Source organism: Colius striatus, chromosome 3 (genome assembly GCF_028858725.1).
Source record: "Colius striatus isolate bColStr4 chromosome 3, bColStr4.1.hap1, whole genome shotgun sequence".
NCBI classification, from domain to species: Eukaryota; Metazoa; Chordata; class Aves; order Coliiformes; family Coliidae; genus Colius; species Colius striatus.
Window position 1 is genome coordinate 14,895,636 of NC_084761.1, and position 23,543 is coordinate 14,919,178.

Sequence of the window (23,543 nt, forward strand, 5' to 3'; positions counted from 1 at the left end):
TCAAACTAGCCCTGACACACAGGTTTGGAAGAAGATGCCTTGCCATGCAGGGCATCCTCCAATCCTCATCACTCAGCTCCTGCCACAGTCCAGCTGCCATCACTGCTCTCTCCCTGCATTAGAAATCTTTCCCTCTTCTCTCAGGTAGATTTGCTCTGTCCACTATTCTTTACCCTTTGGTGCTGGCACAGGTGTGGCAGAAAGACTGAAAAAAGCCTCCCAGCAGCCTCCTACTTTGCCTTTCAGTCATTTCAAGTCCAAGAGGTACTTTCTCATCACCCACAGGACAGAGCTTAAGAGAAAAAAAATAACTATCCAGGCCACTCCTCTTGAACCCAGCTGCAGAAAACCGGTGTCTGGCTTTAAGCAACAGAGACACTCACGTTGTGTTGGCAACAGGCTGTTTGATGGGGGGACATGTTATCCTCAGCTCCCGCTTCTTCTTGCTTTTCACTGGAAGAGAAGATACACATGTGAGCAACAGGCATTTGTACTTCTCTTCCTTCAAGCAGCCTCTTGCCTGCAGCCACCAGGTAGGGGAAGCAGGGGCTGGATCTCCTACAGTGTGGAGCTATAGCAACATAGAATAATTTCAGCTGGAAGAGACCTTTAAGACCATTGAGCCCAGCCTTTGTCCCAGCCCTATCAACCACTAGACCATTTCCCTCAGTGCAACATCCACTCGTCTCCTAAACACCTCCAGGGACCGTGACTCTACCACCTCCCTGGGCAGCCCCTTCCAATGCCTGACAACCCCTTCAGTAAAGAAATTCTTCCTAAATTCCAGTCTGAACCTCCCCTGGCACAACTTGAGGCTGTTTCGTCTTCTCTATTGCTTGTTACTAGGGAGAACAGACCGACCCATGCTGTCAATCAGCACTGCCAGGTCCCTCTCTGCCTGGCAGCTTTCCAGCCACTCCTCCCCAGGCCTGTAGCACTGCTGGGGGTTGTTGTGGCCCAAGTGCAGGACCCAGCCCCTGGCTTTATTGAAACTCATGGCATTGGCCCCGCCATCCAGCCTATCTAGATCTCTCTGCAAAGCTTGCCTACCCTCAAGCAGATTGACACTTCCACCCAGGTTGGTGTCATCTGCAAGCTTACTAAGGGTGCACTCTATCCCCTCACATGACCATTTGCCCAAAATTTCAGGCAAAAGCCAGAAGCGTAAGTGTGTCTCAGTGCCCCTGTTGAACACTTGACTGCAGAAATCCCATGGGGTGCACTGACAGAGACCATCTTCAGAGCCTCACAGCCAAGCACTGCCTTGCAGTGCTGCTCAGACACCCCAAAAGTGTTCATTACCCTGCATGGCCATTAATAGTCCCCCCTCTTCAGGGACTTTAATTGCGGATGTTCAGGAGACGGGTTAAAGCTGCAATTTCCACTGGACACTTACTCGGTTTGTGAGGCTCCAAGGATCCTTTGGAATCTGAAAGAGAGAAGGGAGACATCTGCTCAGTCTTCATGCTCCAGACCTGCTGGGTACCACCCCTGCATCCCATGCAGGGCAGAAGGAGGGCAATCCTAGCTTCAAGAAGGGCAATCCTAGCTTCAAGAAGGGCAGAAGGAGGCAGCCAAGCTTCAGAGCCTGGCCCAGTCTCCGTGTCTCCAGCCACAAGAGGTCCCCACGTCATTAGTGATGCAAAAGGCTCCCGAAAACACTCCCTGTCCAGGTCCGTCTTGCCCCACAGCTCCCCTGGTACCCACCCAGGCCTCCTTGGGAAGGGCCAGACTCGTTCTGTAGCACAGGTGCAATTTGGCACAGAGGGCAATGGCCACCAGACCTCAAGCAAAACCAAAGAGTCACTCCTAGCAGGAGAGGGAACAGCACACACCCAATAAGAGGAAACCAAAACCAGACAGGAGCTGGCCATAGGAGCCAGTAGTAAACTGGCCACAAAGCCAGGCTTGCAAAGGCTGAGGCTCCTCCAGAAGGCAAAACTCCCCCAGGAGTGACTGGCGAGAAGGTGCTTTCTTCCCACTTCTCCTCAACTCCAAACACCACCAAGATGTGGTTTAGGCAGGTCCAGGGCAGGCCAAAAGCTTGCAGAAAAAAATTAAAGCAACAAGAGATAAGCAGCATGGTGGCCAGCAGGCAACAGGCACAGGAGACCTGCTCGGGGCTGAGAACCAGCTCCCTGCAGTGCCACAGACCCCAGGCTGCTCACCAAAGCCCCGGCCACTCCTCCATCAGCAAACAGCTCACTCACCTACCCCAGCTCACAGAGAATAAACAGACCATGAAGGGCTAGGACTGGGGCTGAAGTGGTACAGCTGAGCATGTCAAAGTCCTGATCCCTCCAAGAGAGACAAGGGGGCAGTTGGACTTTGGAGCTGAACATGCTCCCGGCTGCACAGACCTAGAAGATGCATTAAAAAGCACAAAGAGCAAGGCGTGCTCCAGGCACCAGGCTGGGAGCAGATGGCCCAGCGTGGCCTTGGACAGCCCTTCCTAACGGCTCCTACCCACCTGGCTCCCAGGAAGAGGCATGTGAACAAAGTTCAGCACTCCCAAGGCTGCTGGGAAAGGGAGGGGAGAGGCGAGGAGCTGGGATTTCAACAGGAGACGCAGCCCCATGCGACAGCTCCTGCAGCAGCAGTGAGACAGAAGGACAACGCACATCCAGCACATTCCCTGGTCCCATCCCCCTTCAGCCCCCGACACCTCAGCCAAGACGGGTGCCCAAAACCCACTTTTCCAGCCCTGTCCTTCCCCAAATGCAAACCTTGCAGATGCTGCAGGTGAAAGCTGGTCTGCAAGGTATTGTAAAGCTCTCAGCTGCAGGCCCAGCAGCATCCCTCCCTGCTGAGGGAAATCCCCACCTTATCTGAAATCTTTCCTGCAGCTGAGCCAGCCCATGAGGTCTGGGACAAGTGAGCTACAGGAGCTATGTGAACTTCCAGCTCAATGAAACCAGCCAGCAAGCTGCTCCACTTTAAACCAGTCCTGCTTGGCTGGAAACCATCTCTGGGAACCTGGCCGTGCCACAGCAATCATGGCTTCTCATCCATGAGCTGCAAAGATTGCATTCCCCATCACCCACCCAGCAGGCCTGGAAGGGAGACTGTCAACAGCCCAGCATGCCCCCCGATGACACTTTGCAAAGCACCTAGTCGAGCAGGAACAGGAGGAAACACAAAACAGAGCCAAAGGAAAGATCCCGTCCACAGGTTCAGGATTGACTCCCCTTCACACACCCAGCCTCTTGCTATTCAGCAGGCTCAGGACACACACCCTAAAAACCACGGTGCCCAGGGTCCTTCTGCACCCAGGCAGGTCAGGGAGCTCACCATGGGCACACATCCCATCCCACCCAGGGGTCGCATTTGGCTCGCTGCTGCCTGGGAGCCTTGCACCAAGTGTTTCTCCCCCATGATCTGCTCTGAAACACAGGCAGTGGTTTGCAGGCAGCCCCTTCCCCCAGAGCAGCTACCAGCCAGACCTCTACACAAAGCCCTGAAATGCTCCTCATCCTGGCTGATGTTTTGCTGGATCTGCGTGCTCTCACTCTCCCCAGTGCCACAGTAAATCTGCAGCACCAGCACAAAGCTCCTTTTCTGTGCCACAATGGCAGCCAGGCACGGTGATGGCAGGAACAGGGTCCACTTGCTCCCCAAGCCCACCCGCTGTGGCATCAGCCCTTCCTTAGCCCTGGCTGCAAAAGCCAGGCTGGAGGGAGCTGGAAGCACCCAGCAATCAATACAGCATGTTGTTTGGTAGGGTCCACACTTGCAGGCAGGAGGATTTGCAAGGCTGGGTTAGAGGGGCTGCAAGGGACAAGAAACTCCCTGCACTAAACAGGAGAATCATTTAATGCCTCTGTGCTCTGGTGATTCCCCATGAACTCTGCTATAACAGGGGCCCTGCACATAAGCCCACTTCCCCATATCCCCAAACTGCTAACCTTGACTTCCCATCATTGTACTGCTGGTGTGAGCAACAACACCCTTCCCACCCTGTCCTGCCTATCCCCAAAAAGCACTTCCTAGCTCCAACCTGAAAAAGCACTGATTAAACCAGAGCTATTCTGTCACCCCTCCCAGGCTCTGGCTGGGCCACTGACGCTGGTGGAAAACTCATCTCAGACCATGCCTGCAGGAATAAAGTCACCCACAACGCTGCCCTGCAGCCAGGGGAGCTGAAGCAGAGACAGGATTCACCCTGTTACAGCTCCTCCAAAATTTGCCAAGAGCTTTGCAGCACCCTGCAGGCTGGCCCAAAATCCTGCTTCTGGATACAAGCTTGAGGCAGCATTGCAGGTCCAGCTGGGCAGAGGTGGAGTGGGCAGGCATCAGTGCCCCTTCAGCACAGCCCAGAAAAGTAATAAGTTTAAATACAGAAGGAAAAAAAACCCCAAAGACAGGAGCAGTTCTGAAGCTCTGCACAGTCATCTCGGGGCAAGCCTGGCTCCACCACAGCCTCGCTGCTATTGTACAGCCCCACAAGTGCCAGGCTGCCTGCTGTAAGCCCCAAAATTGGCCCTGTCACCTCCAGCACGTGACCTTGCTCCTGAGCTTCTGCAGTCCCCCGGGGAAAGCCCACACACTGTTTCAGGGTGAAAGAGGGTGGAGGCTCAAAAATAAAAAGAGAGGAACAAAAAGGCAGTGGGATGGGCATGACAAGACCTTGCAATTCAAGTCCTTCTGTCCCAGTTACATCCCAGGGCAGCGTTTGCTTTTAGCCCCCACAGGCAGCTGCTCTCAGCTCCTTCTCACCAGTCAGGCCTCAGCACCATCTGTTCCACGTTCGGGACACATTTGGCAGGGTTGGTGCAGGAGGTGCTAGAACATGAATGGTTTCTGCTGCCTGAAAACCCTGAAAACACTCCACTTTCCCAGGGAACTGGGCTCTTGCAAGAGTGGTGGCTGCAAGCACAGAGAACCGAGCTTGCCTCCAGAGATCTCTCCACATGGGCAGCAGAGGGTCAGGGTGATTTGGGGACCTGAGCCCTGAGGCTCTGCTGCCAGCCCCAAGCAGAACTTTGGGCAGCCAAAGGGGCTCCAGGCCACGGGGGCACACGGCACAGCGCCTTGCACCCAGGCAGGGGAAAATTAGCTGACAGAAGTTCCTGGTGCGGGCGAGATTGTAACCCACGTGACGCTGCAGGCACGTAACTGCATCCTTTATGCTAAGAAAGGAACCATTTCCTCCTAAAGACAAAAAAAGGAAAAAAAAACCTAACAATTTTTCTTTTCTCATGAGAGAACCTCCACCAGCTAAAGAACTGACACAGACATTTCCTGGAACTGCTTAATTCAACATCTGAATCCTCGCTTCGCTGCCACCAACTTCAGCACTATTCAGCTGCACCTCTCCCTGGGAGATTTCTCCTACCCACTCCACTGGTGTGGGTGGAGAGAAACGAACAGGACAATCTAAAGAACTGTAAATAAAACTATTTGCCAGAGCTGACCTTTGAAATTAAACCTCTCCGTTGCCTCCCCAGGGCTCTGGTTCCAGCCCCAGGTGAAGCCTTGGGAAGGGCTGCAGCACAGGAGGCTGCTTCCAGAGATGCAACGCTTTGGCGGCGCTGGGGAAAACAGTTTGGATGCATCCCAGTTCTCCTCAGTCCGAGGAGAAGAGTCAAATGCCATGGATGGGGCAGAAGGCTGGAGGGTGGATCCCAGCCCTGCTGCAAAGAAAGAGCTGGAACAAAAAAAACCATCCAAGGAGAAAAAAAAGAGAAGAGAGAAAATAGAGGCAGGGTGCAAAGCAGAGAGGGGAATTTGGTTGCTTTGGTCATGAGAGCCAGCTCCTCACAGGCACACTTTGTGCTATTTTCCACCACTGAGAGTGGAAAAAGCTATCTGTGGAAGTGGAAAAAGGACTCTCAACCTGCTGAAAGCTGTCACTCATCAGCCGGCCGAGGTCCCCCTGCAGAGAGGGGCTCCGGCAGGTCACCGCCGCCCCACACTCACCACTTCTGCAAAAAGAAACGGCCAGCGAGGAGGAGGAAAAAACCATGCTGCAGAAAAAGCCCCTTGCAGCCCCAGAACAACCTGCTGGCCTGCGCTGAATCAGAGCTCCCAGCTCCCGTGGCTGTCTGCCTGACCAGAGCAACAGGCTCTCTAGCAGGGGACTGCCACACCAGAGCTGCTGGAAAACTGTGCGTCCCAGGAATGCAACCGAAAACAGAGCCAGGAGCAAGCTTTACCCTCTGAATATTTTTCTTGCAGCCATGCTAGATTTTCTTCTTTTTTTTTTTTCTACAATTAAGATGCCAGTGTTGCAACCCCACACAGAACATGCAACTTTCCAGTGCTTCGAAAATAGATCCCCAGCTGCAAACCTCCAGCCCCCGCCCAAGCAAGAAGTAAAACCATATGGATTGACACCCCCCCGTAAAAAAAAATTGTACGACCCCTTTTAGCACCAGAATCAGCCCTTCACTCTCCCCCACCACGTGCTTTGGAAATTGCAACATCTACCTTGCTTCTTGTCCATGGTTTCCCAGAAATGAACAGTGCCGCACGCCTGGCAGAAGAGAGGGATGGGGGCGGACCGGAGGAAGGAGGAGAATAGTTAAAAAAAAACCCTGCAGGATCCAGCACAGGCACTTCTTGCAAGCAGGGAGGGTTACTTTCAGGGGGAATGCATGGCCCCAAGTGCTTCAGGCAGCCCTCCTCGCCTGGCGGGCCCTGCTCCCGGGGCTCCCCGAGGCTGCGAGCGAGGCTGCGAGCCGCAGCGAAGGCACGCGGGGGCAGACGCAGAAGGGAGAGCCGCGTTCGCTCATCGGCAGCTGCCGAGGTTGGCCGGTCTCGGGCTCCGATTACCCTTGAAAGCTCGACAGTTGTAAAAACTGCAGCAGCGAAATAGCAGATGACGTCAACAGGAAACTGGGGGGGAGTCAGCTCCAGCTCCGGGAGCCACTGAAGCGCCAGATCGCTACAATGCATCCCAGTGGGACGCCTTGTCTTCCCACAAACCAAACCATTCCATGCCAGTCTGTAGGCAGAGAGGCAGAGCCCACTCCGGCCTCCTCCATCCCCCTCCCCAGGCATCCCACCGGAGTGACCCATGCTCAAGGACAGCCCTGCTGCTACCCAGTATCCGAGCAGAGAGAAGCCCACGCTCGCTGGTTTGGGCAGCGAGGAGGTGACAGGATAGAAAGAGGTCACATTTCTTCATGCTGCAGGTGACACGCTAATTGCTTTGGCACTAACGACTATTACCACAACAAACAATAGAAATATTGTTCCATGCCAATACCAGCATGGAGCTGAGCAGCTATTCCAGGGTGACAACCGAGATGGCATCTCTGGGGGAAAAAAGATAAATCACTGCATGGATCTGGCTGGTAAATAGCATGGGAGAGAGACAAGGGCAGAGGATAAAAACAGCCAGCATTCATTTCTCTGCAAACGTGCAAGAAAAGTCCCGGCAAAGTATCGCTGCTCCTCCCCTTTCCCTCCAAATCGGCCTGGCAGAAGCCAGCACCAACATTCCTGATCAAAGCCAGGCTCGGCTTTGACAGGCTGCAGTCTTGTCAGCTTCCCTGTCAGCCTGGAGGGGAGATACTGTACCAGCTTCTTTACCTTCAGCTAATTATAGAATCCATGCCTCTGGTTTGCCCCTGAGCCATTCCCTAACTTGTAGGCTGTGCCGGGCCATACACATTTGCTGGCAGAAAAGTCAGAGGTCAAGGTAAATGCACATACCAACATAATGAGTGACTCTAATTTTAAATAGTGTTTATATAAGCCCCAGAAGGGCTGCAGAAGATAATTTCTCAGGCACATTTCCACTCCCAGTATATAGTTTCAGGCACAGATCATCGGCATGTAAAGGATGCTGACGCAGGAGCTGCTATTGCATATGGCACCAAGAGCCACCGTCACCTGTACCCGGCACTGCTGGGGAGAACGATGCCACGTTATCCTCCCAACATTAACTCTCTGGCTTGACGGCTAATTCCCCACCCCAGACATAAGATGCTCCAAGGATCTTTACAGACACAAGGTCGGTGCCGCTGTGGAGCAGAAAGTCCCTAACTCAACACGTGGGATGGGAAACACGATTTCCTTTGAATTAGTCCCGCTGGGTTTCAGTGCCTGAGGACCAGGGGTGGTGTAAAGTAAAGCTTCCCAACATCTCTGAACCATCTTTAAAAACAAGCAAACAAAACCAAACAGGAAAAAAAAAAAACCAAACAAAACCCAAGCATCCTTTCAAGTCTCATCATTGGTAGCTCTTTAGAAAGTTTGCCACCTGGAAGGAATTGCCCAGCCTTGAAAGAATGCACATTATTTGTATGCTGCAGGTAATCCCAGAGAAATCCAAGGCATTAGGTGTTCACTGGTGTTACCAAAGCCTCCCTACACCTCGGTGCTGGGACATCACAACAGGCAACAGAAGTTGAAGGAGCAAATCCTGCCATGGGGAGAAGTCAAGGCACTCCCTGCAGGTCCAGGTGCACCAGGGCAGAGCCAGGATAGTTCCCATCACTCCCAGCAGCCTCCTGTCAGTGGGCTGGCTTGGATAAGTGAAACACTTAAAAAAAACAGCAATGAGCTCAAACAGTGCCCTGCCAACGCCAGGCCCCCCTCCCTACCCTTCCCCTGCGGACAAGCAGGCTAGTTTGGTTAAGGCTTGGCCACCATCTCAGCCGGGGAGTGGGGAAGAGCCACTCTGCTGTGAGCAGCAAGAGGAATGCCCCACTTAGGGTCAGCAAGAAGGTTTTTACAGGCCTGTGTTTGGGATCGAGCAAGAAACTCATGGCTCTGCCTCCCCAAAAGAAAGGTCATAGCCTAACCAGGAGGAGGGGGCACTTTTCACAGGATGCCCTCTTCCCTCTGATCAGAGAAAAGCCCATGCAACAGTTGCTTGTGCCATCCCAGCACCACGCTCCCTGATGCCCACTGACCAGGGACTGCCCCAAGCCTGGGATGCACTTGTCTTTCCACATACAAGTTGCACTTCCCGTGCCCAAGCCATGCACAGGACCTGCAGCCTGGAAACTCTGCAGCAGCTCTATTTTTAAACAAAGCCTTTGAACTGAATCCAATCGGAAAGGAAACCAGGTCGTCCTCATCCTCTCGGATAGTGCTGGGGGACGATCCATCACGGACCCCATACGCAGCTCGTCACCTTCAGCGGAGCTGGATATCACACCCACAGTGCCACCGGGGCCAGGCAAGGGGGAGGCTGATGCAAGGGGGAAAGGTGTGACCTCCTGGTACCCAGGGAAGGACTTGGGGATAGGCACATTAGCCAAAGCTACCGAGAGCCAATGCTGGCGTTGCCACCTCCGGAGCTCGGGGCCACACCCGGCCTCGGTGCAGTGTCCAGATAACGCAGCCGTGAGCTGCTGGCCCTGCCGGCAGCACCGGGAGGATGTCACCGCCCAGTTTTACAGCCCAGATGTATTTTCAGGTTACCTGCACAGCCCCGAGGACTGGAAAAAAAACCTGTTTGATGTTGTGTTTTGTTTCCAGGTGGCAGCTGGCTGTCCTGCAGCCCTGTCACGATGGAGCACACAGGCTCTCCTCCGAGACACCACATGACCAGGCTCGCTCTATGAGGATGAAAAGCACCATTGAGATGGCATTTGCACTGTGCTGCTGTAGGACACATTATATACATGCCAAGTGTTGTGCTGCTTTGCACCAGAGCTTGAGCAAAACCTCAGTGCAAAGGTAGTTATGGTCTCAGGAGCATCTCTTTGGGTAAGGCACCAAGCGGGGAGCAGTGCCACAGGACTGAACACCACCTCCTCTGCACCCAACTGGATTGTCTCAAAAACAAATCCCAGTGGCAGAATCTCAGTGGCAGTACAACGCCAACAGAGACCCACCAAGGTTTAGCTAAGGGTGGTGGGAAAATGCATAGCAGGGGTAATTAGCACATCCCCAAGGCTGTCAGGAACCATAGAGCTGGGCAGCACGTGGGTCTGTCTGGCCCACAGCACATAAGGCCAGTGGGAAATCCACAGCCACAAGCCATATCCTGGGACAGGCACGGGCTGCACCAACTCAGCTGCAGATGCTGGCGTGCTGCCACGAGACAAAGGTCTGGAGGCAATCCCAGCCCTGACGCCTCAATTGTTAAGAGAGAGCAACGGAGACAGTGCTTAAAGAAAAGCAAAGAGCATGCTAAAACAACAAACCGAAAAACTAAACCAAAAATGGAGAAAGAGGAAGAGGCACAACCACCATGACCTGTGCCTGTCTCCCTGTCAGCAGGTACCCAGCCCTCCCCAGAGCAACGCTCCTCCCTTTGATTTCTCAGCCATAGGCAAAGCCATGAACAAATAAAATGTTTGGAATTGATGTGACTGGCTGGTGACAGTTTCCTGATGGGAGAGGAAACTCAAACCATTTTTGGAACGGATCGGCTTCACAGGAGGCACACAGTGGGAAAGAAAAAGACTCATTTGACTTTTTGTCAGCTGTAACAACTCCAGAGTCAAAAAAGACATGCTTTTACTACTCAAATTGATGCAGTTCAAGTACTTCCCAGTGTCCCTAGAACTCTGAAAGCTTGGCAAGGGAGCAAAATATTCCCTCTCTGCTTCTAATGTAGTTCTTTAAAAAAAAAAACCCCATAGCTTTCTACCATCCTCCCTCCAATTTATTTTGGGCAAGGACAGAATGATTTCATCTCTGCAAATGATGTAAGACAGAGCAAGAACCTGTTCTGAAAACAGAATTTACAGAGAGGGAAAAGAAACAAGGAAGGCCTCAATGTCCACAGCCGCCTGCTCTGGGAGAAGGGCAGAGAAGAGACTGACCCACGTGCTCCTCTGGCCCAGAGACTTCAAGCAGGGCTTTCTGGAGACCAGCATCCACAGTGGGTAACAGGGCAGGCAGCTGCTGAGGTGGTTCACAGTGATGTTATCCTCTGGGATTTGGAGTGCTTTCCTGCTCCTAAGGTGCCCCAGGGATGCTGCTGCAGGTCAGGCAGAGTCTGCTGATTTTCTGAGGAAAACCTCTTATCTCCAGCAGTAACCCAGCACCATGTCTCTGAGCGCAGGAGCAGGAAAAACCATTTGATTATTTCTCTCAGAGCAGGTGTCAATCCCTTACATCTCCTGCTGTCCCACACCAACACTCTGCTCTTTTTGATGCACCTTCAGTGCCTTCTCTTCAGCCATCTCACCCTGTCCCTCCCCACTCCCGGGAACCAGGCAGAACACGAGTGCAAAGGGCTCATCACACCAGACGCTGGTGCAAAGCAGACTCAGCCAGCTGAAGTCCACAGTTTCTCTACTTAGTTTTTCTGAGACAAAAGTCCACCCCATCACAAGGTGAAGGGGAGCCAAGATGCTTCCCCAGACTTGGATGAGGCAAAGGAAAACTACAGGCTGAGAGCAGACAGAGAACATGTCACTTGCCAATTCCCCTCAGGCCCCTTATCTCCATGTAAAGCCTGTTACCACACTCCAACCTCAGCATCTAGCCAAAAAGCATCAGTCTTAACCACTAAAGATGCTCACAAGTCAAGAGAGCTGGCAGGCAGCCCACTTGGTCCCTGTAACCTGCTTACAATGGGCCTGGGATTAAGGGCTGATGTAGCAAGGGGAGAGCTGGCTCCTGAAAGTCCCGGGAGAGCTCAGTCACAGTGAGACAGACCTGCAGTCTCTTTTCCCAGCATTAACCACGCCATCTCTCTTGCTTTCCCATCGCTATTCCCCTGCCTCAGAGGACAAACTCCATCCACAATCCCAGAACAAGTCCCACATCCAGTTGGTCCACAAGATCAGCTCCTGCTACTCACTGGTTTAGGAAGTTAGATACATCTATCTTAGAAAGACAAACAGACAAGCACTACATACTTGCTCAGCTCCCTGTTTTACAGAATTCACTTGCAAACATTTCTCCTTTGCTCCTCCAAATGCAAAGCTTCGAAATCCAACCCCAATTAAAGGCTGGATCACCAGCCCCACTACCCAGCATCACCTTGCATCGCCCCTTCCTGCTCGCTCCCCCCACAGGCTGCAACAGCTCTGGGTGGAAAGAAACATCTATTTTTGCGGAGGATTTGCCCAGTACCCATGGAGCAGCTTTGACTCATGCCTGGGAAAGGCAGGGGCTCCACAGGCGATGTGCTCGCAGCTCCGCGGGGTCCCGCCATGATCACACACGCTGCTGGCAGGAAGGGCAGAGCCTCACCCCACTGCTTCCCTTCAGGGGAGGCTTTCTTTTTTCCCTTTTTCAATCTTCTCAGACCCACCTCTTGCACTGCGATTTTCCTGCTGTTCAGGGGAAGCAAGAGCTGCAGGCTTTTCCCAGTAACGGCGACTGAAGAGCCGTCACCTTGTCCCAGGAAGCCAGCGGTCTGCACAGAGGGGCTGGTCCCAGCGCATCCGGCTCACATCCTGGCTCGAGAGCTCACAGGCTGTGACTCAGAGCACTTCAGCCTGCAGCTTCTCACAGAGCACGCTCACGGCTTCCAAGAACCCTTTCCATTTTAGTAAGAAATAACACATTTTTGAAATGCCCTTTTACCTCAAGAGCAAGGCTCACATCAGCATTTCGGGGGAAGGAGCCGGGGCTCTGCAGGCACGGTATGGAACAGCAAGGAGAGGAGTTGGAAGGAGACGTGTGAAACGTCAAACCTGTCTGAGATAAAGGGAAACAGACTCTGCCTCTCTTCCCTGAGATGGTTACAAGCGCTTTCCCTCGCTGAGCTGCAACTGTAAAACCCCACGGGGAAATCCACAGTTACCGAATCAGAAATTCTTTGTGGATCCAAAATCAAGGGTAAACTCTTGCAGCACCCTGGAATGTACACAGAAAAGGAAACCACACATACAGGAGAGGCACTGGAGGAAAAGCTGAGTCATTTTCTAACACCTTAGCAAAGCACACACAAGCCTGATAAGAACTTCAATTAATGTTCACCCACAATCTCTGCCCGGTCATTTCTAGAAGCACCTCCTCCAGCCTCTGCTTCATTCTCATCACCCAGACATCCTTCAACAAACAAGGCAGGGGCAGGTGTAATTAATACCTGCAAAAAACTTCTCTTGGGTAAGAAAGCAGCACCAGCAGAGCACAAAAGGCAGCCTGGCCACAGCAGAGCCTCACAGGCATCTTGGGCTTGGAGGACAACCCCAGCCCTGGCCAGCGTCCTCCACTATCCAGCGCACAGCATTGATGCTTGAGGAAATGATGGCCACAGCCAAGCATTCACAGGGATCAACCAAAAACCTGGAGGAAACAGGCTGCAGATGAAAAATGAAGAGTGAGCACAGGAGGCTGTACCAGCAGCAGATCTGAAACACCCACCACATCATTCTCTCTGGCAGCCTTAAGGCAGAATGCAGCTGCTTCCAGCCTTAAGGAGAACGGGAGAAAACGGGAGACAGCCAGAGCACAGCATGGAGGCTGGTACAGGTCTGCGCTGGTGCCCTGGCAGTGTAATTACCCACCTCCCACTCCCAGCACCTGCATCCTCCTTTCTGCACCTTTACATCATGTTCTCTGACCAGTGAGTTCTTGCCCAAGGGGCTGGCAGCTGGCAGTGAGCATCACGGGTGAGCCAGCTGTGCATTCAGCACAGGCTGCATGATTTCAGTCACAGGAAGACCAGTGAAACCTCGAAAGCCACCTAAGCACACGTGCACACACACAAAAATGTCCAGTGCTGCCCTGCCCTGTGCCAGCAGGGATCTTCTGGGTGCAGGTAGCAAGTCTGACAAAGAGGCACATGAGGCTAGGCCTGCCACTGCCCCCAAGCACCTTTTAAAGGTGCTTGGAAGATGACAAAGAGCAGCCAAAGCAACGTATCAGCACAAGATCATTTCGTCTTTGGCCAAGGTGCAACTTGGCAGCACGTCACAGGAGAAGCCACGCGGTCTGCAACAGCAGGAGATTTTGAACTATGCAGAGCAGCTTTCTTTAAAAGCCTTGATGGTGAGCACATCTGGCTCTCAGAAAAAGAGCCACGTCACTTTTAGTGATGAGCTGCAAAGACATCCTCGCGTGTTCAGAACAACACACACCCCTGCAGCTGTGCCCGGAGGCGGGGAGCACGTTCAGGACTGATTCAGAGGGTTCAACCTCGGTGCTGTATGCTCTGCTGCTCCACCGTCTCCCTCTCAACACTCAACATTCCCATTCTGACACCCAGCAAACCAAATCCTCCTTCCACAGCAAAAAATACCTCCAGCACATGAGGAAACAGTCTCCTGCAGGGAGAGATGCACAGAGCAAGAGGGAACATCTGCTCCAGCTATGGCAAGCGTCCTCCAGCAGGAAGCCAGGTCAGGACACTGCCATCTCCAGGGGCTGCTATTAACACACACCAGTAAATATGACCAGGGCAGGCTGCAGCCCTGCGGGGCCTCGGCGCTCAAGTCACCATAGACAACTCCTGCAGGCTGCTTTGTCAGCTGTCCCAGTGAGACTTGGGCTCGAGGGAACTTACATACACTCACCACAAAACAGTATCTAACTGGCCTGCAAGCCCAGACAAGCTGACACTCCCTAGATAACCTCGTCATCCTCCCCTAAATCACCCCCCCCAGCCCATCCACATAACCAACCCTGCATGTTTATGATGTGTCAGACACATGACTGTCACCTGCCAAGCCCTGCAGACCAGCTTCTTCCCATCCTGTCCCTTTGGCCCACACCATGGGTCACGGCACTGCTGGTCCCACCTGCACCCGTCACCAGCGGACGGTCCACGGGCTCCGCTGAAGAGATGCCAGCAGGACCCCATCCCAGCTGCAGGGTGTGATACATTCCTTCTTGAAAATCTCCAAGCTCTTTATGGGAACAAAACACAGTCACCAAAAGCTGCTTTTAAGTTTCTAAAAAGATACCACAGCCACTATGGAGGTAGGGGACAAGGGGCACTCTGTGCCCAGCCTGCAACAAAGGGCACTCTGTGCCCAACAGGCAGCTCCTGGGGAAGGAGAGGGCTGGGGCGCAAACATCGCCATCCTTGGAGAGGTTCATCAGAGACAGGCAGTTAGGCTGATGCCAGTGCCAAACCACAGCTCAGGTTAGCAGCCTCTGATGGGAAATTACTTGTATTGAGGTTTCTTCCTTTCCAAAACTAGACTTTTCTTTGGTGGTGGTGGTGGTGGTAGTGCCAGGGGAGGAAGAGTGGATGCTCTACAAACAACTTCTGGTAAGTTTTGTCTCCTCACCATCCTGCCTTTTCTTCCACTCAAGTTATGTTTTTAATGGGAAAAAAAAGCATTTCACTTGAAATGATGAAATTAAGGCTTAGAGCATGCAACAGACCTAGCACAGTAGTGACCCTCCCAGAGCACAGTGCAGGCAAAAGGATGAAGGCTGCACCAGCCCAGGGGGTGCTGGGCCCTCCCCAGCGCCTCCTGCACCCTGCCAGCCCACAGAGGAGGGTCACCAGGCCACCACCTTCACACCTCTCCTTCCCTGGCTTCCTGGTGAGCAGGGCTCTGAAGCCATTGCTCCCAGGGACAGGAGGGAGCCGGGGGCAGGGCAGAGACATCCTGCTGCACCACACCCCAGCGTGCCAAACTGCTCCCTGAGGTCACAGCCCATGCTTTGGAGAAACCAAACTCCAGCACTGTCGGTCTCTAAAAACAAGATCGGGTGTCTTTTTATACAGTCTGGCTTAATTCACCCAAAAGCTACTGGACCAGCTGCAGCAATTCCTGGAAACAACATCCTGACCTCCAGCTAAACACAATGTTGCCGTCATCTCTTCTGACCTTAAGGCCCATAATTCAGGGACTCCCCGACATCAGATCCAGCAGCACACAAGGGCAGTCATGCCACACAGGAAAGCCCACCAGCCCTTGGGGCTTGAAAAGGATGTGCTCTTCCCAAGCACTATCCCTCTTCTCTTGCAACAGGTTGACAGAGTAGGCAGTGCACAAAGCGCCTTCTGGTATTATGTCCATAGATTAAGTCACGTGGACAATGCAGCACAGGATTAGTAGGGGAAAGGATGCTGGAGAGAGTCTACTTCCAACTCCACCTTCATCCTACCTCATCCAGAACCTCTCCCGGCATCAGGCAGCAAATCCTTCCCTTCACTACACACTGGGACCACGAGACCCTCAAATCCTGCCCTTTCCATTCATCATACCATAACCCACTGCATCCGACAGACAGCAACTCTGCTCCTGCCTTTTGCTGGATGGAGGAGCAGCTACAAAAGAAAGGTATAGACAGGGAGCACTGTCCCACCTCCAGACAAGGGAATAGAGACTCAGACCCACTGCAAACCAAGGCCAATTGGGGCCATAAGAAACTACCACGATATCCAAGATAGTTAATAGTGGGGCACAACTATAGCTATTCCTTGGGGTGAGCATTTAGACTGCCACTGAATCAGTGCAGCATAGTGCAGATAAGGGGCTGTGGGGAGACAAGGTATCTCCCAGGCTGAAAAAAGAACAAAAGCTTCCAGTTTCCACCATTAAAAAAAAAAAAACCCAATCCTCTCTGCCCTCTCCCTCACTCAAAACCCTTGGCTAACACTTGACTCGGGCTACCGACGTTTGTCAGCAAAAGAGGTGGCGGGTAGATCCAGCTCCGTATGTACCCACAAGCAGTCCTTAGTCATGTCAGTAAAACCCCAAACTTTTTGTTGGTAGAGTAAAATCACCTCCTCAGCCAACACAAGTTCCTCTCCCAGCAATTTTCCCCAGCAAACAGCCCACCCAGGCACCATCTTATTAACACCAGTGAAAACCACCTTCTGTCCAAGAACCCACAGAGCCCCACGGCCGCAGCGGTGGCTTCTCAGGTCACAAAATCACAGGCATCAGGACCCCGCACCCCTTCCCAGGCACCCAAAGGGAAGCTCTACAAAACACACGTGAGCTTCTACCAGCGATGACCACCTTTACAACAAGGGCAAAGCAAACTTTGTCTTAGTCCTGGACTGCAGCCCAGAGCTGGAAAATAAAAGCAGCAGTCTTCAGGGAGAAGCATTATCCACTGACAAAAAGCAGGGAAGCATCCCTCCAGGGAGAGAAAGGGATTGCTGAAACACAGTTAAATATCTATCATGTCCAACATGATATTTTCCAGGCGCCCACCGTTATGTTAGCAGAACGCAGCACGAGGAGGAGGGCAGGAGCAAAGCACTGTGCTCTCTCTAAGACTGTTAGAATTAACTGCATGCAAGCACTGTGATGCTTCAACGAGAATTAAAATAAAACCCTAGTCTGTGGGATCAGAGTCAATCAAGGATTTTAACCCTGCCACTCCCCCGCCCATGCACACCCAGGGGTCACCAGGCTGGCGGCTCCTGAAGCCAAAGCCCTGCTTCTGCAGGTCTCAGGCCCACGTGTACTTTCAGCAAAACTGCCTTCTTTTGGGGTGGCAGCAGGAAGAGCATGAGGGGCACACGAGACAGTACAGGATTCACAGACGGCTGAATTGCATAACGGCGGCATGCTCCTGGGGAGGGCACAGCCAGGGCAAGGGAGCGATGTGTCCCCACCACTTATTTACCTACCCAGAATAGACACGCCACCAGAACAAGTACCAGTTCATCCCCAGGTTCTGGCATTTCTCACCACTGATTTTGTCAAGCCTTGGTGTCAAGAGAGCTGCCTCCTGAGAAATACAGCCTGGCTCCAGCTGGATATTGCTCCCTCTCCCCAACAGCACCTATCTTCCCAGAGGAAGATGTCTCTCCTAAAGAAGAGGATTTGATTTTGAATTACTCAGCACTTGGTGAGCCCAGCAGAGGCCGAACAGGTCTTCTCCCTCCAGACCCTATCCATGCACCCTCCATCACCACAGCTGCAAGGTTGCTTTCTCCAGCAAACTCCCTGGTTTTGAGAGACACAGGCCTCCTCACTGACACATTCCCATCTGTCCCTCCAGCAGGGCCTTCCCAGGCATCAGGGGCCACTTGAGTCACAGCCGACAGCCACAGTCATGGGCACACGGGTCTTCACACACAGGCAGAAAAAGGTGCCTCAAGCCCCAGGGGAAAGGCAGCAAGACTGGATTTGTTCACACAGTATAACTTAGACCCAAGGCTTCATCCCCCTCTGCTTTAACCTCCCAGACACAACACATCTCCACAGAAACTATTTGACAAAAAAAGTGCAGACTCTATTAGAAAATCATGCCCAGGACCAGCCACGTGTTGCAATCTGCAGCTAGAGGCAAAAAAAAGCTCTGCAAGTATGACACAGGGGCAGCTCCGGAGCTTTGCACACAATTCCTTCCCTCAGTGCCACTCGTTCCATGCAGCACAGCTCGAGGGAGCTTTGGTGACCTGAGACATCAGGGAGCTTTTGCATATTTTAGTAAACATCAGACTCCACAGTGCAAGAGAACACAGAAACCAAGCCACCAATGTTTTCCCACACACCTGAGCCTGTGAGGTAATTTGGATCGAGCAGATACAGGCAATGGGAACAGGAAGAAAGCTGAAATCCTTCCTAAGCTTCGCATAATCCCCAGAAGGTGTTTATCTCAAGCTATGTTTAGCGCAGAGGGAGGCAAAGCTCTGGCCCAGCACCATTCCTGTTGCGCGTGTCACAGCCAGCCACGCGCACCCCCAAAAACTCCCGGGGCAGGAGACAACCCCGTGACTAAGCCAAGATGACAGCAGGTGAGTTTTGGTGCACCTATCATAGAAACAGCCAACCTGAGAGCTTCGACGCAGCGGCCTCCGTTTACAACCCTGAGCAACTCGGGCCTGAGGAGGGAAAGCAACCAGCAAAAGGAACACATAGTTCAAAAACTCCCTAAGTTTCCCTATGGAAAAATGTGACCCTTTAGCATTCAGGCTGCCTGGCAGGGGAGGGCAGCAGTGCCCACAGTCCCAGCAGCAGTGCAGGCACTTGGACCTGTGAGCATCCCTACACAGCAGCAGACAGCCCGCAAAGCTGCTCAGAGGGCTGGCACGGACCAGGCAGGTGTTAAATCTGAGGAGAAGCGTGGTGGACAGGGTTTGAAGAGGCAGATGTGCTACACGTGCTCAGGATCCATCCCCAGGCTGAATGAGCAGCCCTAACAGAGGCAAAGGAGCTTGGGTCAGACGGGGACCCAGAGCTGCCAGTGCCTGCAAACACCAGATGCGCTCAGCACATGTATGACATCTCCAGCAAAAGATATTAGTAACTGCATGAACAAAACAGTTTGTCACAACTAACAGCCTCATGCAACCAGAAACGTGAAGACACAGAAGGGTTCCCATCTTCCACTGAGGAAAGCACCACGCTCCCAGGTGCTCCTGCAGGCATTGCCTTTCACTGTCAGACAGATCACTTCCCCCCACATCCTTCCAGGTCCAGTTCAGGCCTCATCTCCCATCAGGCACAAACAATCACCCATCCAGACTCACCTCTTCCCTCCATCCACACATCCACACGCTGCTCACAGCACCTCCGAGCTGAGCAAGGGGTCTGAACCGGAGCGTCCCCGTGAGAACCTTTTTAAGAAGCTCAGTTGATCCCTTTCAAGGCGGGAGGGCGGCTGGAGGCATGTGCTCTACCTGTGAGTCAGCAGCTCCGCTCAGCAGCACCGTACTTCGCTGCTGATTCACACCCTGCTTACACAGCAAACAGGAAACTCAGGTCCACATTCCCTCCGGTTAAGACATGGATCATTTGAAAGAGGAGGGGGGAAAAAAAATGTCACGCTGAGGTGCGTTCATCTGCTCACATGGCTCCTGACTTCAAGTTTCCAGCGCATCACTCCCGAGCAAGGAAAACCCCTCAAGTTTTATTCCAGCGATAAGAGAGAAGCAGCAACTGTACTCCGTGTGCTCCCTCCTCCGCCCGCTCTGCGCTCACGACGCTGATGCAACCGGCTCCCCGTTGCCCCAAGACACCAGCAAAGCCATTTCCCCACGTTCCTCAGCCCCGGCACGCTGGCAGTGTCATGCTGGTCCGATGCCTGCCAGACGGAGCTCACCTTGGGACAGACACCGGGCCACCTGAGTGACGGCGATGCTCTATAAATAACATCCGTGACACACGGTCACGTTCGGCAGCTGCGCACGACACAGGCAGATGGAAACTCCAACACGGTGCTCCCGGCACACGCCGGCGGCAGGTCACGGCTGTGCCCCAGCCACCAACAGCCTTGCCGTGGGCACCGCGGCTCTCGCCGCTTCCTTCCCGCCTCGTCCGGCCGAGGCGAGGGCCAGACGCTCGCCGAGCTGCCGCGGGTGGTCCCTTTGCGTGGGAGCGACTCCGGCAGCGGTGCACGCAGCTTGCACGCGTTGCTCTGCCGCTCCCCGCGCCAAGAGCAGCGTCACCCGCTCCCTCCCCCGCGGGCGCGCCGGGCCGCTTGCCCCCTCTCCTCCACGCACCGTGCAGCTCGGCGGGACGCGGTGGCCCGGCCCACGGCCCCCAGCCAGCGGTACCGGGCTGCACACGGCGGGGACCACGCAGAGGAAGCGGCGGCCGCGGGGAGCCTACGCCCGGCGGGTTGGGCAACAGCCCCGGCCCCGCGGGTTACGCCAGACTCGATGGCGCGGCCGAGCCCTACCGCAGCCCCGCTTCCCCCTCCCCGGAACACGCGTCCCCGCCGCCCCGTCCCGCCCCGTCCCGTCCCGGCCGTACCTGTGGGCAGGGACATGGCTCCCGACCCCGCGGCGCGCGGCCTCAGCGCGGCGCGCGGCAAACTGCGGCCCAGCGCGGCGGCCGCCGGCAAACAGCGGCGGGGCGGGGCGGCACGCGCCAGGCTCCGCCTCCCCCCCGCGGCGGGATTGGCCTAGAGCAGGGGAGGAGGCGTGGTTAGCGCCTCCGCGGGAAGAATCCTGGTGGTTCTCGGGCACGGCTATCGGGGTGAAGTGAGGCGGGCGGGTGGGGGAGTGGCGCTGCTGTGCAAGCGGGGTGTCCCCGCGGATCCCTCCACCGGCGTGATCTCGCCGGGGCTCCCGAACGGCAGCAGGAGACCACCGTCCTGCGCCTTACCTAGCCCCACGCACCGGGCACGGGGATGCAGAACATGGGGACAAAGATGGTGCAGGGCTGGGAGGCTGGGGCTGTGCCGTAGAGACCAACCCAGCTCTTTGCATCTGCCACGAGTGCCTGCTCCTGCACACCGTGGGTCCCACCGGTGCGTCTAGCTGAAAAACCAACGAGGCTTTATTAATCTCTGAGTCACAGAGGAATCAATCTCTCTGAGCCCCAATGTGCCATGGCACAGCCTGGAGTGAGGGCTCTCCACCACACACCCGAGCTGGGCTGCAGCATGTGGTGGCTGACCAGGACATGAGTGACATGGCTAAACAAGACAAAAAGAGATTACAAGTGACATTTTCCAGCTGAAACTCCTCGTGTGATCCACACAGACACGAAGGAGGGGATGGAGGGGTTGCAACTGCAGAGAGCTGTGGTGAAATCGCAGCCATTCTGTCACTGCTTGTTCTCAGATTCACGTTTCATGGAACATTTTGAATCAGTTTGAGGGCTGGGAAATCTGCCTCAAAACCAGATAGCTGGGTGTGCTGGGGCCTGTGTCTGCCTATGGAGGGCCAGTACTTCAAACAGACCTGAAATCCAGCAGCAATGACTTACAATCTGGCAGCTGCAAACTGAAGCAAGAAAAGTTCAAATGGGAAATAAATTACAGGTTTTCAATAGAAAGGGCAATTACCTTCCCAAGGGATGTAGCAGATTCACCACCTTTCAAAGTCTTTTGACAGAGGTGAAGAGTCTTTCTAAAAAACCTTTGTTCCAGTTCCATCACAATGTTATGAGCTCTGATGCAACAGTTGCAGATGTCTCTGCAGCAGGAGAGGGGAGCAGAGTGGCCCTTTCTATATTCAGCAGCCCAAATCTCTGCATCAACAACAGGGTTTGAATTCTGGCCTGGCTGATTGGAATGGATTTGGATTGGGCTGGTGTTTGGGTGTGAGATTTAGAGTGCCACTGCAGAGCAGAGCATCGTTAGCACCTTTGCAAATGTTCAGCTGGAGGTGGACTTGTGGGGATCTGTGAGATCAGCTTCAATCCCTGTCCTTGATGCTGGTGTCACCTGAGGTGTCTTTGAAAGTGCAGGGCATGACACTGTGTCCCCACACACATGGCGTGCTGCACCATTCCTGTGCCTGAATCCCCAGACGTGGCTGGAGATGGCCACCAGCCCTGGCTGCAATTACAGGGGTGGATGAAACAGCCGCCTGGCTTTTATTCACTCGTCTCTAATTGCTGGGTGCCTCACAAGTGGGGAGTTGTGGCCTTCCAGCACAGGGGCACTGCAGAAGCATGAATGGAAACTGGGGTACGCTCAGCCTCAAAATCCAGGAGGGTGGGAAGGCGTTGGGGCTGGGAGCCCACGGACTCCCATGGGCTGCAAGGAAGGGAGCAGAGGCAGCATATGGTCACCTCCTTGTCGGTGGCAGGCCATGGGGACCTCTTGGGAACACCTCTTTTTTTCCTCAGTGCCTGTCAGCATGGCTCCTTTTGCCTGCACCTCCTCACTGACTCTGATGCTGCTGTTGGATCTGGCAGGCTCTCTGCTGGAGAAGTGTATCTGCGAGATCAGGGACAGCTGTAACTGCAGGCCCAAGGCAGAGGGAATCACTACAGGCAAAGATAAGAGCAAACCATCCTGATAGAGCCTGAGTGCTCCCAGAAATTTCAGCAAGAGTGCTGGATTTTGGCATTTCTGGGAGGCCGTGTTTCCAGGGTGCCATAGGTAAACCTGTGGGTTTGCAGGCACTGGAAGGAAAGCCTAATGGAGGGAGGCTTGGGTGCATCCCGGGGCCAGACCTCACTGAACACACTGGGAGTTTTGCCAGGTGCTCGACTCTTTGGCACTGGCCCCTTGCTGCAAGGCTGTGCCAGGCCTGTTTTAGGAATGCACCCACAACAGGATGGGGTGTCCCTGGTGTCCCCAGCACAGAGATCAGGGGGATTGCCAAGAGTGCCAGCAGAGGCGCCTTCACCTTTACATGTCCAAAACCAACTTCCCTTTGCCCCTCTCTCCCAAGGCTTCCTAGCAAAGCAGTCAACTTTCTCTGGAGCATCCCTATGTACTGGAGGCCATCAGCACTCCCTCACAGCTCTGTCTGCCCCAGGCTCCCCCTTGCCCTCGGGCTTGTGCCACTCATTTTCCTCCTTGCAAAACCACAGCAGCGCTTGGGCAGGCTGTTTGCAGTGTGTTTGCCTTCCCCTGCATTCCCCTCCTCCTGCTGTTTTGCTGTTTTTATCTTCCCCCACCACCATACCGTGTAGAAGCATGGGCAGAGTGAAGGCTGCCAGGGGGGCGATGAGGAGAGGGCCGACATCTCACCATTGATATTTTCTAGCCTTTCATGGAGGAGGAAGGTAACAAAGCTCTGTTTCCTAGCAGACACCCATTCCTGTGGGACAGAGGATACCGTGGGTGCCTGTGCCCGACGGGGATGAGACAGCATGACCCCAACAGACCCAAATGTCAGCACCCAGCACCGGCATCAGCTGGTGGAGCAGCACGAACCAAACAGATCAAGTGACGTGATGAATTCATCAGCTGATGGACTCTAACTCAGGGAACAGGAGCCAAAGAGATGAGTAAACATGGGCCAAGCTACACGAGATGGTATTTAGGTGCATAGTAGCTGCCAGTGAACTATTACAAGTTGCAGATTAATTCTAGGTGTTGCTGCTTTTCCTGTTGCACAGGCAGCCTCC

General features: G+C 53.9%; 1 protein-coding gene across 5 annotated transcripts in view; it reads right to left on the reverse strand.

Annotated features, from left to right (window-relative positions):
• Window positions 1–20,565, reverse strand: part of MAP2K3 (mitogen-activated protein kinase kinase 3) — a 33,919-nt gene extending 13,354 nt beyond the window's left edge. The window contains exons 1-3 of one of the 5 annotated variants that reach the window (XM_061993533.1): window positions 20,484–20,565; window positions 1,397–1,429; window positions 384–453 (exon numbers count right to left, since the gene is read on the reverse strand). In XM_061993533.1, the coding sequence (XP_061849517.1) occupies window positions 384–453; window positions 1,397–1,429; window positions 20,484–20,499 (119 nt within the window). In that variant the 5' untranslated portion in view covers window positions 20,500–20,565. The other 4 variants (XM_061993536.1, XM_061993534.1, XM_061993535.1 and 1 more) reach the window with 4 other exon arrangements.
• Window positions 20,566–23,543: the final 2,978 nt, after the last annotated feature.